Consider the following 24,308-nt stretch of genomic DNA (forward strand, 5'->3'; position numbering starts at 1 on the left):
GGGACACTATTTCTAGTGATCAGGCTGGATAGCTATCTAAACACACACATAGCCAGAGATGTAGAGGTAGAGAGTGGAGGATGAAACGATGGAATGGGACACTATTTCTAGTGATCAGGCTGGATAGCTATCTAAACACACACATAGCCAGAGATGTAGAGGTAGAGAGTGGAGGATGAAACGATGGAATGGGAAACTATTTCTAGTGATCAGGCTGGATAGCTATCTAAACACACACATAGCCAGAGATGTAGAGGTAGAGAGTGGAGGATGAAACGATGGAATGGGACACTATTTCTAGTGATCAGGCTGGATAGCTATCTAAACACACACATAGCCAGAGATGTAGAGGTAGAGAGTGGAGGATGAAACGATGGAATGGGACACTATTTCTAGTGATCAGGCTGGATAGCTATCTAAACACACACATAGCCAGAGATGTAGAGGTAGAGAGTGGAGGATGAAACGATGGAATGGGACACTATTTCTAGTGATCAGGCTGGATAGCTATCTAAACACACACATAGCCAGAGATGTAGAGGTAGAGAGTGGAGGATGAAACGATGGAATGGGACACTATTTCTAGTGATCAGGCTGGATAGCTATCTAAACACACACATAGCCAGAGATGTAGAGGTAGAGAGTGGAGGATGAAACGATGGAATGGGACACTATTTCTAGTGATCAGGCTGGATAGCTATCTAAACACACACATAGCCAGAGATGTAGAGGTAGAGAGTGGAGGATGAAACGATGGAATGGGAAACTATTTCTAGTGATCAGGCTGGATAGCTATCTAAACACACACATAGCCAGAGATGTAGAGGTAGAGAGTGGAGGATGAAACGATGGAATGGGAAACTATTTCTAGTGATCAGGCTGGATAGCTATCTAAACACACACATAGCCAGAGATGTAGAGGTAGAGAGTGGAGGATGAAACGATGGAATGGGACACTATTTCTAGTGATCAGGCTGGATAGCTATCTAAACACACACATAGCCAGAGATGTAGAGGTAGAGAATGGAGGATGAAACGATGGAATGGGACACTATTTCTAGTGATCAGGCTGGATAGCTATCTAAACACACACATAGCCAGAGATGTAGAGGTAGAGAGTGGAGGATGAAACGATGGAATGGGACACTATTTCTAGTGATCAGGCTGGATAGCTATCTAAACACACACATAGCCAGAGATGTAGAGGTAGAGAGTGGAGGATGAAACGATGGAATGGGACACTATTTCTAGTGATCAGGCTGGATAGCTATCTAAACACACACATAGCCAGAGATGTAGAGGTAGAGAGTGGAGGATGAAACGATGGAATGGGAAAAGGGACATTAAGTACCTCTGCCTCCCTTTTCTGTCAATTTTTATTTTATTTATTTCAACTTTATTTAAACTAGGCAAGTCAGTTAAGAACACATTTTTATTTACAATGACTCACCCATCCCATCTCTGCTCGGTCTGTAAGTGCAGTCCTCCTCCTCCTCCTCCTCCTCCTGTCTCTCTCTCTTTCTCTCTCTCACTCTCTCTCTCAGTTCAATTCGTAGATGCTTTATTGGCATGGGAAACATATGTTTACATTACCAAAGCAATCTCTCTCTCTGTCTCTCTCTTTCTCTCTATATCTCTCTCTCCCCCTCCCATGTTCATTGTCATGCACTCCAATCCCTCTGTAAAAAGCACTTCCTTCTGCTTTACTGTGCACAGAAATGGAAAAAAGTGAGTGAGATAAAAAGGAGGGTGGAGAACAACAAGGTCTCTCTCCCTGTTGCTGCTCAGCATATGTTGTTCCTTTGAACTGTCAGCACATCGAACCCTACTGTGGCTCTCACAGCCAAAACCACAAGCACACACACACACATACACACACATGTAACATACACACACACACACTCTTCCTTTGTTTCTCTCTATATTCCCCCTCTCACACCTACTTCAGCTGTAGTTCTCTTCTCCTCTCTGGAGGAGAGGAATTAATAATTCTCTCTGTTTCTCTCTATCTATCTTGTATGCATAAAAGTGTATATGCCTGCGTGTGCTTGTGTGTGTGTGTGTGTGTGTGTGTGTGTGTGTGTATGTGTGTGTGTGTGTGTGTGTGTGTGTGTGTGTGTGTGTGTGTGTGTGTGTGTGTGTGTGTGTGTGGATTTGCGTATGTGTGTGCGTGCGTGTGTGCATATGAGTGTGAGTTGGTGAGAGGTACAGAGGCACAGCCCTAGATACTGTAACTATGTGAACAAGGACCCATTTAGCCAAAGTATTTCTAACTAACGAGCTCACACGGCATTACCAACAAATGCACACACTCCTCTCTCTCTGTGTTCAAAAACACACACCTAAGCAGGGTTGGTTTAGGTCACTTTCTTAATCTAATCAGCTACAGTTACTAGTTATCTGCCCAAAACTGTAATCAGTAACGTAACTTTTGGATTACCCAAACTCAGTAATGTAATTGGTTAACTTTCCCCTTAAGAGGCATTAGAAGAAGACAAAAATGTTACCAATTGAACGACATCTATTGCAGGATAAATCAATGTTAAAGTTTATATAGCTGGCCATATATGGATGTAACATTTTTATGGGTTGGTTATGTAGGCTTCTTCTAACCCATCGCTTTCTACTACATATAATAATACGATTAAATTATATCTTTACGTTAAAAACCAAAGTCTATCAGAATTTCAGTCAATCCAATAATGTTATACCCCTTGATCTTCTAGAATAGGACTTGGAAATATGGAAGTATAGATTAGCATAATTGTTTTACCTGAGCATGACCCCAAAACTAAGGATTTATTAGCCAGCCCTACTCTGTTGTTTATGGTGTGGTTGTCATGGAGGACTGAATAGTGCTCGTTGATTCAAGTTGAAAAATAAATGCTGCGCTCATGGAATGGCATGCTTTGAGCACTACTGAAAAGTGCTATTTACATGTGAAAAAGTAATGCCGTATGCTGCATTTGCTACAGGCCTATTGTTTACCTTCTTGTTGGTGACACTTTGATATCTTGATAATATGTAGCTGTTGAAAGGGCAAATCCACAGATGAAACTATAACAAAATCGTCGCCCCGCCTCTGTCTTGGTAAAAAGCTGAGGGATGGGCCTGGAGAAATATAACCACTCTTAGATTAATAGACAGAGCTATGGATGCAAGGGCTGACCATCCATGATATCATCATTTTTGTTTTAACCATGTTATGAGGCTATACAGTGTTTGTTTACATTTACAATGTTTACAAACATTGGAGAAATACAAGCCTATATTTGGGGTTTTCATGGAGTGTGACAATTGAACGAAGCTCTTGAGGCATTATTAAGTTACAGTTGAAGTTGGAAGTTTATATACACTTAGGTTGGAGTCATTAAAACTTGTTTTTCAACCACTCCACAAATTCTTGTTAACAAACTATAATTTTTGCAAGTTGGTTAGGACATCTACTTTGTGCATGACACAAGTAATTTTTCCAACAATTGTTAACAGACAGATTATTTCACTTTTAATTCACTGTATCACAATTCCAGTGGGTCAGAAGTTTACATACACTAAGTTGACTGTGCCTTTAAACAGCTTGGAAAATTCCAGAAAATGATGTCATGACTTTAGAAGCTTCTAATAGGCTAATTGACATCATTTGAGTCAATTGGAGGTGTAACATCGATCCATACGCTGATTCAGTGAGTGAGTTTATAAGGAAGTGCATTGGAGATGTTGTACCCACTATTAAAACCTACCCTAAACAAAAACCATGGATGGCTGGCGGCATTCGCGCAAAACTGAAAGTGTGAACCACCGCATTTAACCATGGAAAGAGGACTGGGCATATCCCTGAATATAAACAATGTAGTTATTCCCTCCGCAAGGCAATCAAACAAACGAAATGTCGGTATTGGGAAAAAGTCGCAATTCAACGGCTCAGACACGAAACGTATGTGGCAGGGTCTACAGGTAATTATGGACTACAAAAAGAAAACCAGCCAAGTCATGGTCACCAATGTATTGCTTCCAGACAAACTAAACACCGTCTTTGCCCGCATTGAGGATAATACAGTGCCACCGATGCGGCCCGCTAACAAGGACTGCGGTCCCGCCCTCTCCTTCTCCATGGCCGACGTGAGTAAAACATTTAAACGTGTTAACCCTCACAAGGCTGCTGGCCCAGACGACATCCCTAGCCGCGTCCTCAGGGCATGCGCAGACTGGCTGGCTAGTGTGTTTATGGACATATTCAATCTCTCCCTATCCCAGTCTACTGTCCCCACATGCTTCAAGATGGCCGCTATTGTTCCTGTACCCAAGAAGGCAAAGATAACTGAACTAATTGACTATCGCCCCATAGCACTCACTTCTGTCATCATGAAGTGCTTTGAGAGACTAGTCAAGGATCATATCACTTCCACTTTACCTGCCACCCTAGACCCACTTCAGTTTGCATACCGCCCCAACAAGTCCACAGACGATGCAATGACCATCAGACTGCCCTATCCCATCTAGACGAGGAATACCTATGTACGAATGCTGTTCATTGACTACAGCTCAGCATTCAACACCATAGACCATCCAAGCTCATCATTAAGCTGGAGGCCCTGGGTCTCAACCCCGCCCTGTGCAATTGGTCCTGGACTTTCTGACGGGCCACCCCCAGGTCGTGAAGGTAAGAAACAACATCTCCACTTCTCTGACCATCAACACTGGTGCCCCACAAGGGCGCGTCCTCAGCCCCCTCCTGTACTCCCTGTTCACCCATGACTGTGTGGCCATGCACGCCTCCAACTCAATCATCAAGTTTGCAGATGACACAACAATAGTGGGCTTGATTACCAACAACGATGAGACAGCCTACAGGGAGGAGGTGAGGGCACTCGGAGTGTGGTGTCAGGAAAACAACCACTCACTCAATGTCAACAAAACAAAGAAGATGATCGTGAACTTCAGGAAACAGCAGAGGGAGTACCCCCCCCCATCCACATTGAAGGGACAGTAGTGGAGAAGGTGGAAAGTTTTAAGTTCCTAGGCATACACATCACAGACAAACTGAAATGGTACACCCACACAGACAGTGTGGTGAAGAAGGTGCAACATCACCTCTTCAACCTCAGGAGGCTGAAGAAATTTGGCTTGTCACCTAAAACCCTGACAAACTTTTACAGATACACAATCTAGAGCATCCTGTCAGGCTGTATCACCGCCTGATACGGACCCTGCACCGACCCTCAACCGCAAGGCTCTCCAGAGTATGGTGCGGTCTACACAATGCATCACCGGTGGCAAACTACCTGCGCACCAGGACACCTACATCACCCGATGTCGCAGGAAGGCAAAAAAGATAATCAAGGACAACAACCACCCAACCACCCGAGCCACTGCCTGTTCACCATCCAGATTGCGAGGTCAGTACAGGTGCATCAAAGCTGGGACCGAGAGACTGAAAAACAGCTTCTATCTCAAGGCCATCAGACTGCTAAACAGCAATCACTAACTCAGAGAGGCTGCTGCCTACATTTTGATTTATTTTTATTTCTCCTTTATTTAACCAGGTAAGCTAGTTGAGAACAAGTTCTCATTTACAACTGTGACCTGGCCAAGATAAAGCAAAGCAAAGCAGTGCGACACAAACAACAACACAGGGTTACACATGGAATAAACAAGCGTACAGTCAATAACACAATAGAAAAAAAGAAAGTCTATATACAGTGTGTGCAAATGGCGTGAGGAGGTAAGGCAATAAATAGGCCATAGTAGCGAAGTAATTACAATTTAGCAAATGAACACTGGAGTGATAGATAAGCAGATGATGATGAGCAAGTAGAAATACTGGTGTGCAAAAGAGCAGAAAAGTAAATAAAAACAATATGGGAATGAGGTAGGTAGATTGGGTGGGCTATGTACAGCTGAAGTGATCGGTTAGCTGCTCAGATAGCTGATGTTTAAAGTTAGTGAGGGAAATATAAGTCTCCAGCTTCAGCAATTTTTGCCATTCGTTCCAGTCATTGGCAACAGAGAACTAGAAGGAAAGGCAGCCAAAGAGGTGTTGGCTTTGGGGATGACCAGTGAGATATACCTGCTGGAGCGCGTGCTACGGGTGGGTGTTGTTATCGTGACCAATGAGCTGAGATAAGGCAGAGCTTTACCTAGAATTGACTTATAGATGACCTGGAGCCAGTGGGTCTGGCGATGAATATGTTGCGAGGGCCAGCCGACTAGAGCATACAGGTTGCAGTGGTGGGTGGTATAAGGGGCTTTGGTAACAAAACGGATGGCACTGTGATAGACTGCATCCAGTTTGCTGAGTAGAGTGTTGGAAGCTATTTTGTAACTGACATCGCCGAAGTCGAGGATCGGTAGGATAGTCAGTTTTACGAGGGTATGTTTGGCGGCGTGAGGGAAGGAGGCTTTGTTGCGAAATAGGAAGCCGATTGTAGATTTAATTTTGGATTGGAGATGTTTAATATGAGTCTGGAAGGAGAGTTTAGAGTCTAGCCAGACACCTAGGTATTTGTAGTTGTCCACATATTCTAAGTTAGAACCGTCCAGAGTAGTGATGCTAGTCGGGCGGTCGGATGCGGGCAGCGAACGGTTGAAAAGCATGCATTTGGTTTTACTAGCGTTTAAGAGCAGTTGGAGGCCACGGAAGGAGTGTTGTATGGCATTGAAGCTCGTTTGGAGCTTAGTTAATGCAACAGCTCTAGAGAATCACCAGCAGCAAGAGCGACATCGTTTATATATACAAAGAAAAGAGTCGGCCCGAGAATTGAACCCTGTGGTACCCCATAGAGACTGCCAGAGGTCCAGACAACAGGCCCTCCGATTTGACACACTGAACTCTGTCTGAGAAGTAGTTGGTGAACCAGGCGAGGCAGTCATTAGAGAAACCAAGGCTGTTGAGTCTGCCGATAAGAATACGGTGAATGACAGAGTCGAAAGCCTTGGCCAGGTCGATGAAGACGGCTGCACAGTACTGTCTTTTATCAATGGCAGTTATGATATTGTTTAGTACCTTGAGCATGGCTGAGGTGCACCCGTGACCAGCTCGGAAACTGGATTGCACAGCGGAGAAGGTACGGTGGGATTCGAAATGGTCAGTGATCTGTTAATTAACTTGGCTTTCGAAGACTTTAGAAAGGCAGGGCAGGATGGATATAGGTCTATAACAGTTTTGAAGAGGGGGATGACCGCGGCAGCTTTCCAATCTTTAGGGATTTCGGACGATACGAAAGAGAGATTGAACAGACTGGTAATAGGGGTTGCAACAATGGCGCCGGATAATTTTAGAAAGAGAGGGTCCAGATTGTCGAGCCCAGCTGATTTTTACCGGTCCAGGTTTTGCAGCTCTTTCAGAACATCTGCTATCTGGATTTGGGTAAAGGAGAAGCTGGGGAGGCTTGGGAAAGTAGCTGCGGGGGGTGCAGAGCTGTTAGCCGGGGTTGGGGTAGCCAGGTAGAAAGCATGGCCAGCCGTAGAGAAATGCTTATTGAAATTCTCGATTATCGTGGATTTATCGGTGGTGACAGTGTTACCTAGCCTCAGTGCAGTGGGCAGCTGAGAGGAGGTGCTCTTATTCTCCATGGACTTTACAGAGTCGCAAAACTTTTTGGAGTTAGAGCTACAGGATGCAAATTTCTGTTTGAAAAAGCTAGTCTTTGCTTTCCTGACTGACTGTGCGTATTGGTTCCTGAGACTCACTAGTCACTTTAAACAATGCCACTTTAGTAATGTTTACATATCTTACATTACTAATTTCATATGTTTATACTGCATCTTATACCATCTATTGCATCTGGCCTATGATGCTCGACCATCGCTCATCCATATTTTTATATTTATTCCATCCTTTTAGATATGTGTGTTAGGTAGTTGTTGGGGAATGGTTAGATTACTTGTTAGATATTACCCTGTTGGAACTAGAAGCACAAGCATTTCGTTGCACTCGCATTAGCATTGTGTATGTGACCAATAACATTTGATTTGATTTGGATTTTACAATGCACTCACTCACACACACACCTTTACGTGCATACGTGCACTCACACCCTCATGCAAACATACACAGCTCACACTTTCAAATGCTTGCTGCCTCACATCACACACACTCCCTTTTGTGTCTGGCGTCTGCGAGTCATGAGTGACCTGTTGTGTCGCTCCATGCCACACACATACACACACACACACACACACACACACACACACACACACACACACAGAGAGAGACAAACACGCACACACACACAACACACTCACAACACACACCACAGTCTGTGACCCCGGGTCTCATCCTGTCGGCGCCTGGGCTATTAATGGCCTGTCTCCATGGTAACCAGGCTGCCATTTTAAAACAGGGTCACCTAGAATACATCCACTTCTCTTTTTTATCTTTACAGAACATGAGGGGGAAGAGAGGAATTTCTGATGAATGGTCACACACACAGAATCATCCATATGACATGTACACCCGCACGCGCACACGCACACTTACACTACATGACCAAAAGTATGTGGACACCTGCTCATTAAACATCTCATTCCAAAATCATGGGCCTTAATTTGGAGGTTGTCCTGCCTTTGCTGCTATAACAGCCTCCACTCTTCTGGGAAGGCTTTCCACTAGATGTTGGAACATTGCTGCGGGGACTTGCTTCCATCAGCCACAAGAGCATTAGTGAGGTCAGGCAATGGTGTTGGGCGATTAGGCCTGGCTTGCAGTTGGCGTTCCAATTCATCCCAAAGCTTCTTGATGGGGTTGCGGTCGGTGTTCTGTGTAGGCCAGTCAAGTTCTTCCACACCGATCTCGACGAACAATTTCTGGATAGACCTCGCTTTGCGCACGGGGCCATTGTTATACTGAAACAGAAAAGGGCCTTCCCCAAACTGTTGGCACAAAGTTGGAAGCACACAATCGTTTAGAATGTCATTGTATGCTGTAGTGTTAAGATTTCCCTTCACTGGAACTAAGAGGCCTTGCCCGAACCATGAAAAACAGCCCCAGACGATTATTCCTCATCCACCAAACTTTACAGTTGGCACTATGCATTGGGGCAGGTAGTGTTCTCCTGGCTTCCACCAAACCCAGATTTGTTCGTCGGACAGCTAGAACGCGTTCCCACTGGTCCAGAGTCCAATGGCGGTGAGGTTTACACCACTTCAGTCGATGCTTGGCATTGCGCATGGTGATCTTAGGGTTGTGTGTGGCTGCTCGGCCATGGAAACCCATTTCATGAAGTTTCCAACGAACAGTTATTGTGATGACTTTGCTTCCCCAGGCAATTTGGAACTCAGTAGTGAGTGTTGCAACCGAGGATAGACGGTTTTACGCGCGGTTTTACGCGCTTCAGCACTCGGCGGTCCTATTCTGTGAGCTTGTGTGGCCTACCTCTGAGCCGTTGTTTCTCCTAGACGTTTCCACTTCACAATAACAGCACTTACAGTTGACCGGGGCAACTCTAGCAGGGCAGAAATTTGACGAACTGACTTGTTGGAAAGGTAGCATCCTATGACAGTGCCACATTGAAAGTCACTGAGCTCTTAAGTAAAGACATTCTACTGCCAATGTTTGTCTATGGAGATTGCATATGACACACATACACATAACATATGACACACACACAAAACACACTGACAAGCACACACGCGATTCACACATATACCAGTGAAACACACACAAACACACACACACGCGATTCACACATATACCAGTGAAACACACACAAACACACACACACGCGATTCACACATATACCAGTGAAACACACACAAACACACACACACGCGATTCACACATATACCAGTGAAACACACACAAACACACACACACGCGATTCACACATATACCAGTGAAACACACACAAACACACACACACGCGATTCACACATATACCAGTGAAACACACACAAACACACACACACGCGATTCACACATATACCAGTGAAACACACACAAACACACACACACACGCGTTGCCTCAACAGTCTGAGAGTAAGATGGTCGTGGGACTGCAGTTGGCCTTTCTCTGACCCTCATCTGGCCTTCATAGATCAGGCCGGGAGCAATATATCGCTCTGTGCTCACAGCAGTCCCCTGTGAGGTGGTCTTGCCAGGTACCTTATTGACTGTGTGTGTGTGTGCATGCGTGCGCACATGCTTAAGTGTGACTCTCAACACCGCGCTAATGTTTTAATGTAGATGTAATTTTGAATGGACTCATTACAACAATTAGAATTGATTGATGTTTGTAGTCTATTATTTATTTGAGATGATTTTAATGTGCTCTTCCTCTCCCCCTCTCCTCCCTCCACCTTTTCCTCCCTCTCTTCTATTTATATTGTTGTCTCTTCTCCTCTCCTTCCTGCCCCTCTTATCCCACCCTTATCCCCCACCCTTCATTATCCTATCTCCCACCCTCCCCCTTTTTCCCTTCTATCTCCTCTCCCTTTTCCCTCACTCCCCCAGACTCGTCCCCTTCTACCCCCCAGCCCAGTGACTCCACCCCTCCCCATGCCCCCCCTACCCTACCATGGCCCTCCTCTCTAGCACCCCTGGTGGCGGTGGTGGGTAGTGGTGGTGGAAGTGGTGAGACAGGGAAGTACTGCTGTCTGTGTGGAGCCTGGTTCAACAATCCTCTGATGGCCCAGCAACACTACGAGGGGAAAAAACATCGCAGGAATGCAGCCAGAGTGCGACTCCTGGAGCAGCTAGCTGGCAGTCTGGATGCTACGGAAACTACAGGTGAGGAGACAAAGGTTAGAGGTCAGGGGTTAAGGGTTAAAGTTAGGCTTAGTAGCACTGCGAGGGAAAGAAACACTACAGAAACACAGCATGATATACCTGGAGAAACTGGCAAGACATTTGGATGGTGGTGGTAGGATCCATATGTATAATTTTTGATTATATTACTTTATAATAATAAACATTGCACTTGTTTTTTAAAAGCTTTATAAATAATTCATAGAGATTTGACTTTTGCATCACACTCAAACAAACTAGAATACATAAAATAGTAGATCAATAGATAGATTAATCACAGAGCAAACAAGTGCTGTTCATTCTGCATTTCATATGACACACACATTACATAACTTGACATGATTTATTCTGTTGGCAGCCTGGCCTGTTATGAGCTGTTTCCATAGTAAACTGTTTGAGTGCATTCACACACACACACACACACACCCACACACACACACACACACACACACACACACACAAACACACAGACATACAAAGTCACACACACACAGATGGTGAGTGAGGGGGATAGCTGTCCCGATTTAAGTACCCTGTGTGCACCTGATGCCACTCAATAAAGACTAATATGATAATAATCATCAGATATGAGTGAGTGGGTGCTACAATATGGCCCAGTTTACACTGTATTATCTAATGCACTGTATTATATCATAGTGATGTAGCGATTGAGTGGGACTTGAACCAAAGACCCTCTAGTTAACGGAACAAAATGCCTGAACAAGATTGTGTTAGCCTGCTGAGGTCAGACCTATAGGCATTATAAATGGGGAGTAGGAGATATTGAAGATTTGAGATAGAGATATTGAACATTTGAAACATTCTTTACTCTACCTCCCTCCCCTCTCTCTCTTTCACTGTCCTGTATGTGTGTGCACGTGTATGTATGTGGGTGGGTGTGTGTGTGTGTGTGTGTGTGTGTGTGTGTGTGTGTGTGTGTGTGTGTGTGGGTGTGTGTGTGGGTGTGTGTGTGTGTGTGTGTGTGTGTGTGTGGGTGCATGTATCCCTAAGGACTACTAATGTTGTCATGCCTCATTCATCATCTTCATTAGCTTCCCATGCATTGCAGCTGACACACACACACACACACACACACACACACACACACACTGTGATCTGATTTGATTGCTCCACCTACACACTGTACAATATGACCCTAAGTGATCTACTATACTAGTGTAGGTGGGAGTTAAACAGCATGTTTCTCTTAATCACTACATCAATTATTAAATATATTTTATATTATATAGAATTACAAATGACTCAGTGCCCTGTGCAGACAAGTCAAACCACCTACAAAGGAAACACCCCTTTTTCCACATTTTGTTTTGTCACTGGCCTACACACAATACCCCATAATGTCGAAGTGGAGATATGTTTTTAACATGTTTTGTGTTCAACCCCTTTGTTATGGCAAGCCTAAATATGTTCAGGAGTAAACATTTGCTTATAGACCCCTAAAGTCTATTGACACCAGTGAGTCAATCTGCTGCATCTCAATCCACCACATCCGCCTATGTCCCCCTTCCGCATCTTCGGTGGAAAGTGGCAGAGCTACAGCACTGTTTGTCAGACCATTTTCCCTCTTCGCAATGCAGAAAGACTGCATTTAATCAGTGGACATGTAACGGCCATCGAAGGGAGTAGACCAAGGCGCAGCGGGTTGAGTGCTCATTTTTAACTTTTATTTAACACGTAAACAAAACAAGAAACGAACGACAGCTTAACAGTTCCGTCAGGTACAAAACACTAGACTGAAAACAACCACCCACAAACACAAGCTGAAAAACCTCTACTAAATAGGACCTCCAATCAGAGGCAACAAGAAACAGCTGCCTCCAATTGAAGGTCAAACAAAAACCCTAAACATAGAAATAGAAAAACTAGACACGGACATAGAAATATACTAACATAGAACATATAGCAAAACCCCCGAAACACATAAAACAAACACCCCCTGCCACGCCCTGACCAAACTACAATAACAAACCTCTTTTACTGGTTAGGACGTGACAGGACACCACTAGTTTTTATTACAACACACCTGTCATAATTGTTTTATTTACTAAAGTAGAGGTTTATTATTATTATTATTTTTAGTATTGCTAAAGGTACTGAATATGTGTAAACATACATTTTTTAGCAAGAGATAGCACTTGTATAGCCTAAGAAAGTACCAGAAATGTGCAGAAAGTAACTACTTCTCAGATAGAGTTCAGTGTGTCAAATCGGAGGGCCTGTTGTCAGGACCTCTGGCACTCTCTATGGGGGTGCCACAGGGTTCAATTCTCGGGCCGATTCTTTTCTCTGTATATATCAATGATGTCGCTCTTGCTGCGGGTGATTCTTTGATCCACCTCTATGCAGACGACACCATTCTGTATACATCTGGCCCTTCTATGGACACTGTGTTAACAAACCTCCAAACTTCAACGCCATACAGCACTCCTTCCGTGGCCTCCAACTGCTCTTAAATGCTAGTAAAACGAAATGCATACTCTTCAACCGATCGCTGCCCGCATTGCCCGCCCGACTAGCATCACTACTCTGGACGGTTGTGATTTAGAATATGTGGACAACTACAAATACCTAGGCGTCTAGCTAGACTGTAAACTCTCCTTCCAGACTCATTAAGCATCTCCAATACAAAGTTCAATCTACAATCGGCTTCCTATTTCACAACAAACCCTCCTTCACTCATGCTGCCAAACATACCCTCGGAAAACTGACTATCCTACCGATCCGTGTCTTCAGCGATGTCATTTACAAAATAGCCTCCAACACTCTACTCAGCAAATTGGATGCAGTCTATCACAGTGCCATCCGTTTTGTCACCAAAGCCCCATATGCTCCCCACCACTGAGACCTGTACGCTCTCGTTGGCTGGCCCCCACTACATATTCGTCGCCAAACCCACTGGCTCCAGGTCATCTATAAGTCTTTACTAGGTATAGCTCTGCCTTATCTCAGCTCACTGGTCACCATAGCAATACCCACCCGTAGCACACGCTCCAGCAGGTATATTTCACTGGTCATCCCCAAAGCCAACACCTGCTTTGGCCGCCTTTCCTTCCAGTTCTCTGCTGCCAATGACTGGAATGAATTGCAAAAATCACTGAAGTTGGAGACTTATATCTCCCTCACTAACTTTAAGCGTCATCTGTCAGAGCAGCTTACCGATCGCTACAGCTGTACACTGCCCATCCATAAATAGCTCATCCAACCAACTCCCTACCTCATCCCCATATTTGTTTTTGTTTTTCTGCTCTTTTGCACACCAGTATTTCTACTTGCACATCCTCATCTGCACATGATACACGTCAAAGATACACGTCAAATAACATTATTTGGACGAGTCCAATAACACTATATGACGCGTTAAGTAAGCTTTCAATTCGACACGTTAAAAAACACAGTTCTATTAAAGAATGGTGTGTGTTCTGAATTTGCACATGCAAGCCAAGCGACACCACTGCAATCAGTAGTACTGGCAAAGCTGTACAAAAGACTATTCAAACAAGCAAACACCGGCCACGAATGATGTGTTTACAATACTGTGTTGGTAACAAAGCATTATTTGTTCGACCGCAACTTCTGGGGTAGCTAGCTTTAGCTTGGTACCTAGCTAGCAACAATACAACCAGCCTGAAAACAATGACAAGTAGAAACTGCCCAGCTAGCACAGTGGATCTGGGCCAATTCCGGCTGAGAGTCGGGGCACTCAGCTGAGAGTCAGACTTGGCCGACGTCATGTGGCCCGAGTCTGGGCCGCCTTCGGCAGTATTACTTATGGCTAGGATGCGGGGATTGAGCTCGGGCTGATTCCGGTATGAGTTATGTGGCCCAAATGTATTACTTGGGGCTTGGGCCGATTGGGGCTACTCTTTGGCAGATGATTACACGGGCTGCTTTATACAATTAACATTTCATTATGTATTTATATTTCCATATTTTCCTCATTGTTCTGTGATCAAAAAATACAATTACCATTTAAATGTGTAGTATTTTAGTATTTTGATACTTTGTGCAAGGCAACTGATAAGCATTAAAAACTTTGTGGATGGAACTTCCCGAGTGGTGCAGCGGTCTAAGACACTGCATTGCAGTGCAAACTGCGTTTCTACGGATGCTGGTTCGAGACCCGTGAGTCGACGCACAAGTTGGCCCAGCGTTGTCCGAGTTAGGAGAGAGTTTTGCCGGCCGGGATGTCCTTGTCCCATCGCGCTGTAGCGACTCCTGTGGAGGGCTAGGCGCATGCACGCTGACACGGTCACCAGATGTATGGTGTTTCCTCCAACACTATTTTTTTTTGTGGATGGGTATAATTTGGATGTATAAAATGTACAATAGTAATATTTAAAATTACTAAATCGGGTAATTTTGTAAACATTTATTTAAATTTGCATCGGGCCGCTTCTGGTGAGATTCTGGTAAGATGTCGGCAAAGTCGGCTGAATTCTGGTAGACGGAAACGACCTGATGTATTTGGGCCGATTCTGGGCAGGGCCGAGTCCGACACCCGATTCCAGGCCGATTCAATCAGTTCTGGCCCCATGGAAGAGGGCCGCTTCTGGGCCGATTCCTCATTGCTAGCTGAGTGCAGTCATAATTCTTAGCAATTATTTAGGAATCCTTGTGAGTAAGTATTAGCTAGGTAGCCACAGTTTGTTCGCCTATTCAAATTTAACTTAAGTTCATGAAAATAAATAGCTAGCCATCTACTTAATCCTGTTGCTCAAAGCTAACGTTATAAGCAAGCAGCTAGCTTCATCTGGCTAGTGATGCTCGACCGGCCCGGGTTATGTGTTGTGAAGCTAGCCACAATAAGGATTAGGCACAATAGTGGAATTTGCGGTTTGCTTTCAAAATAAAAGTACCTCTTTGAACGTGATGCAGAAGGTTACAATTGTTGGAATCATCAATGACAAACTTTTATTTTGAAGGCTGACCGCAAAGTCCACTATTGTGACTAATCCTTATTGTGGCTAGCTTCACATAGATGGGTCCGACCACCATTAATAAAATAAGAACTCATAAATTAGGGTTATTTTAAATGATGACACCTAGCTATATAGTTAGCTAGCTAACAGATTCGTTTTGCAATGTTTTGGGGGAAAAACATTGTTTGCATCCATGAGCTAGCTAGCTTTTTTTAAAGACCAGCACTGTAGGTGCGCTAGACAACTTTACCAGCGTCATAGCATGCGTATCGATGAATCGTTGTTGCATATGAAATACGAGTGATAGTGTAATCAATATGTAATAACTACGTAAAAAAATGTATGAACGCGTTAAATTATTACGTGACGTGCAGTCATATTCAGGTCCTGATTGGTCAACAAGCTTATTTTACACGTCAAATAGTGTTATTTGACACGCAAAGACCCAAACGGCGTTCCATAGTATGAGAAATCCTAGTTGAGAATGAAACGACTGAACAAATGAACAACGAAACAGCACAGCAAGTAAGTGAAAGAAATACTGTAGGTTTTGATTATGTTTTACTGGTAATGAGCACATACGTAAATGCCAAAAAAATAACCTTTTGGTCAGTGTGGTGTGTGTGTAATCTTTATTAACTAGGCAAGAAAGTTAAGAACAAATTCTTATTTCCAGTGATGGCCTACCCCGGTCGAACCCGGACGACGCTGGGCCAATTGTGCGCTGCCCTATGGGACTCCCAATCACAGCCGGATGTGATACAGCCTGGATTCGAAACAGGGACTGTAGTGACCACTGCGTCAATGTGTGTGTGTTAACTATTTAACTGTACTAGAATGCTTAAATATCGCTATCGGTATTGTTTGTTTTTTTGTCAAGCAAAATATTGGGTACCGGTATTGGCCAAAAATGTTGTATCGGTGCATCTCTAGTTTGAATACTTTCTGAAGGCACTTTGCAATTCAACTAAGGGGAAATTAAGTTCAAACTTAAGCACACACACATTTTAGTCATTTAGCAGACACTCTTATCCAGAGTGACTTACATTAGTGAATGCATACATTTCATACGTTTTTTTTTTCTGTTCTGGCCCCGCGTGGGAATCGAACCCACAACCCTGGCATTGCAAACACCATGCTCTACCAACTGAGCTACAGGGAAGGCTAACACACACACACACACACACAGACACACACACACACACACTCCTCTTACATGCTCTCCTCTCCCACTCTACATATTATTTCTAAATTACTTTATTTCTTTATGGTCTATGCAACAGGACACATTTTTTTTATACAGCTTTTCTATTGTTTCGTAATTCATTCAATTTAATACTGGCATTCTCACCTGGTTTAACTCTCAGTCAGTGAATAGTATATTTTGTCATGGACCAGATAAATGCAGTATGGGTTATATAGTTACCAATGAGTCTGGGGACTGAGGTTAGAGCTGAAGAGAAGAGGATATAACAGAATATATTATTCTATTACTCTCTCACGCATGCGCGCGCATACACACACACTCACCCTTACACACACATACACATCCATAAACACACACACTCACCCTTACACACACACACACTCATATCCACAAACATACTGTATGTTCATAAAACTCACAACAGGCTCTCACAGTCTCACAGCAGAATTAGACATTTATATTTAACTTTCTCCAAACGTCAAATTTCGAAGATGCTCCAAACATCACATTTCATAGTGTTTTTGACACCCTTGGTTGACTCCTTCTGCTCAGTATCGTTTGGTTTCTCCAAATGTCAAATTTGAAAGATTAAGGGTTAAGATTTTGGATAAGGTTAAACCATTAAGTTTAGGCAATCATTTTACTAACATTTTTTACTAAAGACATACCACTGACTTTGAGTAAAGCCAGAGTTTCTATGTATGCGGATGACTCAACACTATACACATCAGCTAACACAGTGACTGAAATGACTGCAACACTCAACAAAGATCTGCAGTTAGTTTCAGAGTGGATGGCAAGGACTAAGTTAGCCCTAAATATTTCTCAAACTAAAAGCATTGTATTTGGAACAAAACACTCACTAAACCCTAAACTTCAACTAAATCTTGTAATAAATAATGTGGAAATTGAGCAAGTTGCAATGACTAAACTGCTTGGAGTAACACTAGATTGTAAACTGTCATGGTCAAAACATATTGATGCAGTACTGTAGAGGCTAAGATGGGGAGAAGTCTGTCTATAATAAAGCCATACTCTGCCTTCTTAACAACACTATCAACAAGGCAGGTCCTACAGGCCCTAGTTTTGTCACACCTTGACTACTGTTCAGTTGTGTGGTCAGGTGCCACAAAAAAGGACTTAGGAAAATTGCAATTGGCTCAGAACAGGGCAGCACGGCTGGCCCTTGGATGTACACAGAGAGCTAATATTAATAATATGCATGTAAATCTCTCCTGGCTCAAAGTGGAGGAGAGATTGACTTCATCACTACTTGTATTTATGAGAGGTATTGACATGTTGAATCTACCAAGCTGTCTGTTTGAACTACTGGCGCACAGCTCGGACACCCATGCATACCCCACAAGACAGGCCACCAGAGGTCTCTTCACAGTCCCCAAGTCCAGAACAGACTATGGGAGGCACACAGTACTACATAGAGCCATGACTACATGGAACTCTATTCCACATCAAGTAACTGACGCAAGCAGTAAAATTAGATTTAAATAACAGATAAAAAACACCTTATGGAGCTGCGGGTACTGTGAAGCAACACAAACATTGGCACAGACACATGCATACACACACACACACACACACACACATACACACACACACACACACACACACGATAACATAACTTAATATTTCCCTACACACACATCAGAGAGATGGGTATTTACCTAGCTATGCAGACCCTCGCTTTGGTTAACCACACTGTAATAGCAAGGTTGGTGACAATGTGTGTTCCTTTGGGGATGGAAATGCATACCAGGCTTTAGTACATACACATGGATTTAGTACTGTAGATATGTGGTAGTTGTGGAGTAGGGGCCTGAGGGCACACAGTGTGTTGTGAAATCTGTGAATGTATTGTAGTGTTTTAAAATTGTATAAACTGCCTTAATTTTGTTCGACCCCAGGAAGAGTAGCTGCTGCTTTAGCAGCAGCTAATGGGGATCCATAATAAATACAAAATACAAAACATCTGAATGTTTAAGTAAGGGTTAAGGCTTGGCAAAGGGATCAAACACACAATCTTCTGATCCAGAGTCATACATCCACCACCCCCGTCCACAACACCCTAGCAAAACCCAAGCCTACTTCATGTTAATGGCGCTCAATAGTTGCCCCTAGTGACCGGTTTTGAAGGCATTTACCGACTTCCTCAGGACTACGCACCACAGAGTCACAGTGTGTGTGTGTGTTTATTTACGAAGCAGCATTCGGTCAGCCCGGGCCCGTCGTGTCGGAAACATTAATCAAAAACGTTATATTCATGGAAACAAGTATGCGGCATTGACATCATTCACACACATCCACACACACATTTACAGACCAGTCAAAAGTTTGGACACACCTACTCATTCCAGGGTTTTTCTTTATTTTTACTACATCAAAACTATGAAATAACATATATGGAATCATGTAGCAACCCAAAAATTGTTAAACAAATCAAAATATATTTTATATTTGAGATTCTTCAAAGTAGCCACCATTTGCCTTGATGACAGCTTTGCACACTCTTGGCATTCTCTCAACCAGCTTCACCTGGAATGCTTTTCCAACAGTCTTGAAGGAGTTCCCAGATATGCTGAGCACTTGTTGGCTGCTTTTCCTTCACTCTGCAGTCCATCTCATCCCAAACCATCTCCATTGGGTTGAGGTCGGGTGATTGTGGAGGCCAGGTCATCTGATGCAGCACTCCATCACTCTGCTTCTTGGTCAAATAGCCCTTACACAGGGAAATCTTAATGGCTACAGCATATAATGACTTTCTAGACAATTCTGTGCTTCCAACTTTGTGGCAACAGTTTGGAGAAGGCCCTTTCCTGACAATGCACCCATGCACAAAGCAAGGTCCATAAAGAAATGGTTTGTCGAGATCACCGTGAAAGAACTTGACTGGCCAGCACAGAGCCCTGAACTCAACCCCATCAAACATCTTTGGGATGAATTGGAATGCTGACGGCAAGCCAGGCCTAATTGCCCAACATCAGTTCCCGACCTCACTATTACTCTTGTGTCTGAATGGAAGTAAGTCCCTGCAGCAATGTTCCAACATCTAGTGGAAAGCCTTCCCCGGAGGAGTGGAGGCTGTTATAGCAGCAAATGGGGGACCAACTCTATATTAATGCCCATGATTCTGGAATGAGATGTTCAAATAGCAGGTGTCCACATACTTTTGGTCATGTAGTGCATATACACACACACATTTCCCCTCTAAAAAAATGACAAAACAATTATTACAGTTTTTGCCGATTGCTTACACACTGAAAGGGAATGCTTAGACAAAAGCATCAAAACCTTAACTTTTGTAACCATGCCTTAAACAAAGGCACCAAAAGCACAAATACATTTTCTGCTTTGCACTTAATTTGCAATTCTGCAACACACTTTGCACTTTGTTTGCACTTTGTTTGCACTTTGTTTGCACTTTGTTTGCAATTCTGCAACACACTTGCAAAACACTACACACTGTTTCTTACATTAGACACTTCGTTCAAGAATGAAATCTCTTGCAATCATTGGGAAAACACTTCTATTCAAAATGCAAAACATACCTGAAATTGGCAACACCCACACACACACACATGAAAACACCTACATACAGTAATTGAACACCAATTAGCCTGAGCCTTAGCACTACAGATAGACCTCAGGTACGTTCACCTCTTTTGTGAGAACTTTGCAAACATGGAGGCAGTGAGAGCGAGAGGAAGAGGAAGAGAGAGAGGAGGAGGAGGAGGACTAGGCCAAGAACAAAGAAGGGGACCAGGCAATAGACTGAGACATATTTCTGACGACTTTAGGGTCACTTTGGTGGGACCATGTCATAAATCATGGCCTGACGATGAGGGAGGCTGGGCAGAGAGTCCAGCCCAACCTGAGTTGCTACACGGTAGCATCCATAATACGGACATTTAGACTGAAGAACAGGTATGTCTCCAACTTTCTACACTAGACTGTACCTATGTAATTGTTGCACATCATTCTGCATCACAGTACAATACAATGTAGTCCTACAATATTAGGTCTATGCTCCTCAGTGAACAAAAAAATAGGTATAGTGCTGTGAAGTACATGTAATACAGTTTTGATGTTACTGTGTACAGTATGACAGTACAGTACAGTGGCTTGCGAAAGTATTCAAACCCCTTGGCATTTTTCCTATTTTGTTGCCTTACAACTTGGAAATAAAATAGAGTTTTTGTGGGTTTGTATCATTTGATTTACACAACATGCCTACCACTTTGAAGATGCAAAATATATATATTTTTTAAATAAGACACAAAAATGAACTTGAGTATGCATAACTATTCACCCCCCCCCCCCCCCCAACCCTAAAGTCAATACTTTGAAGAGTCACCTTTTGCATTTTGCAGCAATTACAGCTGCAAGTCTCTTGGGGTATGTCTCTATAAGCTTGGCACATCTAGCCACTGGGATTTTTGCCCATTCTTCAAGGCATAACTGCTCCAGCTCCTTCAAGTTGGATGGGTTCTGCTGGTGTACAGCAATCTTTAAGTCTTACCACAGATTCTCAGTTGGATTGAGGTCTGGGCTTTGACTAGGCCATTCCAAGACATTTAAATGTTTCCATTTAAACCATTTGAGTGTTGCTTTAGCATTATGCTTAGCGTCATTGTACTGCTGGAAGGTGAACCTCTGTCCCAGTCTCAAATCTCTGGAAGACTGAAACAGGTTTCACCTCAAGAATTCCCCTGTATTTAGCGCCATCCATCATTCCTTCAATTCTGACCAGTTTTCCAGTCCCTGCCGATGAAAAACACCCCCACAGCATGATTCTGCCACCACCATGCTGGGGATGGTATTCTCGGGGTGATGAGAGGTGTTGGGTTTGCGCCAGATATAGCGTTTTCCTTGATGGCCAAAAAGCTAAATTTTTGTCTCATCTGACCAGACTACCTCCTTCTATATGTTTGGGGAGTCTCCCACATGCCTTTTGGCAAACACCAAACATGTTTGTTAATTTTTTTCTTTAAGCAATGGCTTTTTTCTGGACACTCTTCTGTAAAGCCCAGCTCTGTGGAGTGTATGGCTTAAAGTGGTTCTATGGACAGATACTCCAATCTCTGCTGTTATCTCAGGGTTATCTTTGGTCTCTTTGTTGCCTCTCTGATTAATGCCCTCCTTGCCTGGTCCGTGAGTTTTGGTGGGCGGCCCTCTCTTGGCAGGTTTGTTGTGGTGCCATATTCTTAAAAAAAAATTATAATAGATTTAATGGTGCTCTGTGGGATGTTCAAAGTTTCGGATATTTTTTTATAACCCAACCCTGATCTTTACTTCTCCACAACTTTGTCCCTGAACTGTCTGGAGAGCTCCTTGGTCTTCATGGTGCCGCTTGCTTGGTGGTGCCACATGCTTAGTGGTGTTGTAGACTCTGGGGCCTTTCAGAACGGGTGTATATATACTGAGATCATGTGACAGATTATGTGACACTTAGATTGCACACAGGTGGACTTTATTTAACTAATTATGTGACTTCTGAAGGTAATTGGTTGCACCAGATCTTATTTAGGGGCTTCATAGCAAAGGGGGTGAATACATATGCATGCACCACTTTTCATTTTTTGTATTTTTTTGAATTTTTTTAAACAAGTTAGTTTTTCCATTTCACTTCACCAATTTGGACTATTTTGTGTATGTCCATTACATGAAATCTAAATAAAAATCCATTTAAATTACAGGTTGTAATGCAACAAAATAGGAAAAACACCAAGGGGGATGAATACTTTTGCGAAGCACTGTATATAAAAAAGAACCTAGGCAATGACATCACATTCTTGCATTTTCTACAGAACTGCCAGATGACCTGAGGGTGGAAGGCCACGTCTGTTCAACAGGAACAGGAACTGGCCATTGTCAATCTAGTGTTGGCAAACAACACCATCCGCCTACATCAATTACGAGAGCAAATCATCGCAGATCACACAACATTTAATAATATCAACTGTGTCAGTATGTGGACACTGCCGCATCTTGCATCAACACCAACTTACGATGAAGCAGCTGTACAGGGTTCCATTTGAGAGGAACAGCGTTAGAGTCAAAGACCTTCGCTATGACTATGTGCAAGTAAGTGTCACTGTACTATACTGTAATACAATAGTGGCAATAGATTGTGTCCGATTGGCACTGCATAGATACATTCAGACAAAGCAGTATGTGACCTAGGCAGGTGCCCCCATTCTGGGGTTGGGGGGAGGTAGTTGTCTGTGGGGGCACCTGCCTTACCTGTAGCTTGTAGTTTTGACTGAATGTGTCTGACCCAACCCACCCGCCTGCCTCCTCTGCAAGCAATGGAAGAGGCATGCGGAGACAGAATTGGGGTCAGTCCAGGGTTGGATAAGGCACGCAAGGCGATATTTTTCCCATTGCCTAGCCATGGATGACATTGCTTGTGATGTGGATAAGGTGATGTGGCCAGACCCTAACAGAAGGCAGGATCCATAAACCATCCACCCCATCCCTTACAATCCCTTACAATACTATTTTTTGTTTACCATTGCACTGTAATTTTACTGTAATCATTTTTGTTTTTGTGAGTTTACAGTAACATATTGTTTGATTACTGTACTGTAATTCTACTTTTCTTTGTGCTTTTTTGTTGTTGTAAAAAACTTTTCTGAAGCCTTTCGAGTTTTGTGTTCATTGAAATGTGAGTAGATGTACTGTACTGGAACAATCTTTCACAGAAGCCTGTATGAGAAAATTAAAAAGGTATACAACATACTAAAGACAGCAGTGTTTTGTATAAAGTACATCAGCATGTTGCTGCTTTGAAAGACTAATTGAAATGGTGCATGTGTGTATCATTTTGTTGCAAAAATCCCATTTTGAAAAAGGATTGTTAGGTTTTGATTGCAGAGTTTCATTTTGACATAGAAGTGAGATGTTTATCTCCAAGTGTTGTGTCTTATTTGGCTTGTGTGTAGAGTTTTGACACAATGAGCCAAAGTCCGCAACAAGTGTGTAAGCAATCGCAAAATACTGTAATGTGTGCTCATAAGCTGAGGAGGAACAAAGGAGGATGACGCCAATCATCTCTGTCACCACACAGACACATACACACACACACCATCAACCCTTAAGTACAAACATCATTTTCTCGCCATTCTCAATGACGTCTTTGATAGCTTTAGAAAGTGTATGTGTGTGTGTGTCTGTGCGTGTGTGTGCCTGCGTGTGCGTGCGTGTATGTGTGTGACAAGCTTCAGCTCGCGTAAGGAGCTTTGTGGAGGAGATGAGAGTTCAGCTGACAGTGGCTGAGGATTATAGAAACAGCCTTAAAGAGTGTGTGTGTGTTTGTGTGTGTGTAAATTGTAAAGAGCCATTTCCCTCAACAGGGACCATCAAAAGTTCTTAGCTTTTATCTTTAATTATTTGAGAAAAG

General features: G+C 43.2%; 1 protein-coding gene across 1 annotated transcript in view; it reads left to right on the forward strand.

Annotated features, from left to right (window-relative positions):
- LOC115153397 (zinc finger matrin-type protein 4) overlaps positions 1 to 24,308 on the forward strand; it is a 144,890-nt gene that overhangs the window by 84,514 nt on the left and 36,068 nt on the right. Inside the window, exon 5 of the mRNA XM_029698811.1 lies at positions 10,451 to 10,726. Within this exon, the coding sequence (XP_029554671.1) occupies positions 10,451 to 10,726 (276 nt within the window). The remainder of the gene's footprint in view (positions 1 to 10,450; positions 10,727 to 24,308) is intronic.

This window comes from Salmo trutta, chromosome 18 (assembly GCF_901001165.1).
Source record: "Salmo trutta chromosome 18, fSalTru1.1, whole genome shotgun sequence".
Taxonomy (NCBI): domain Eukaryota; kingdom Metazoa; phylum Chordata; class Actinopteri; order Salmoniformes; family Salmonidae; genus Salmo; species Salmo trutta.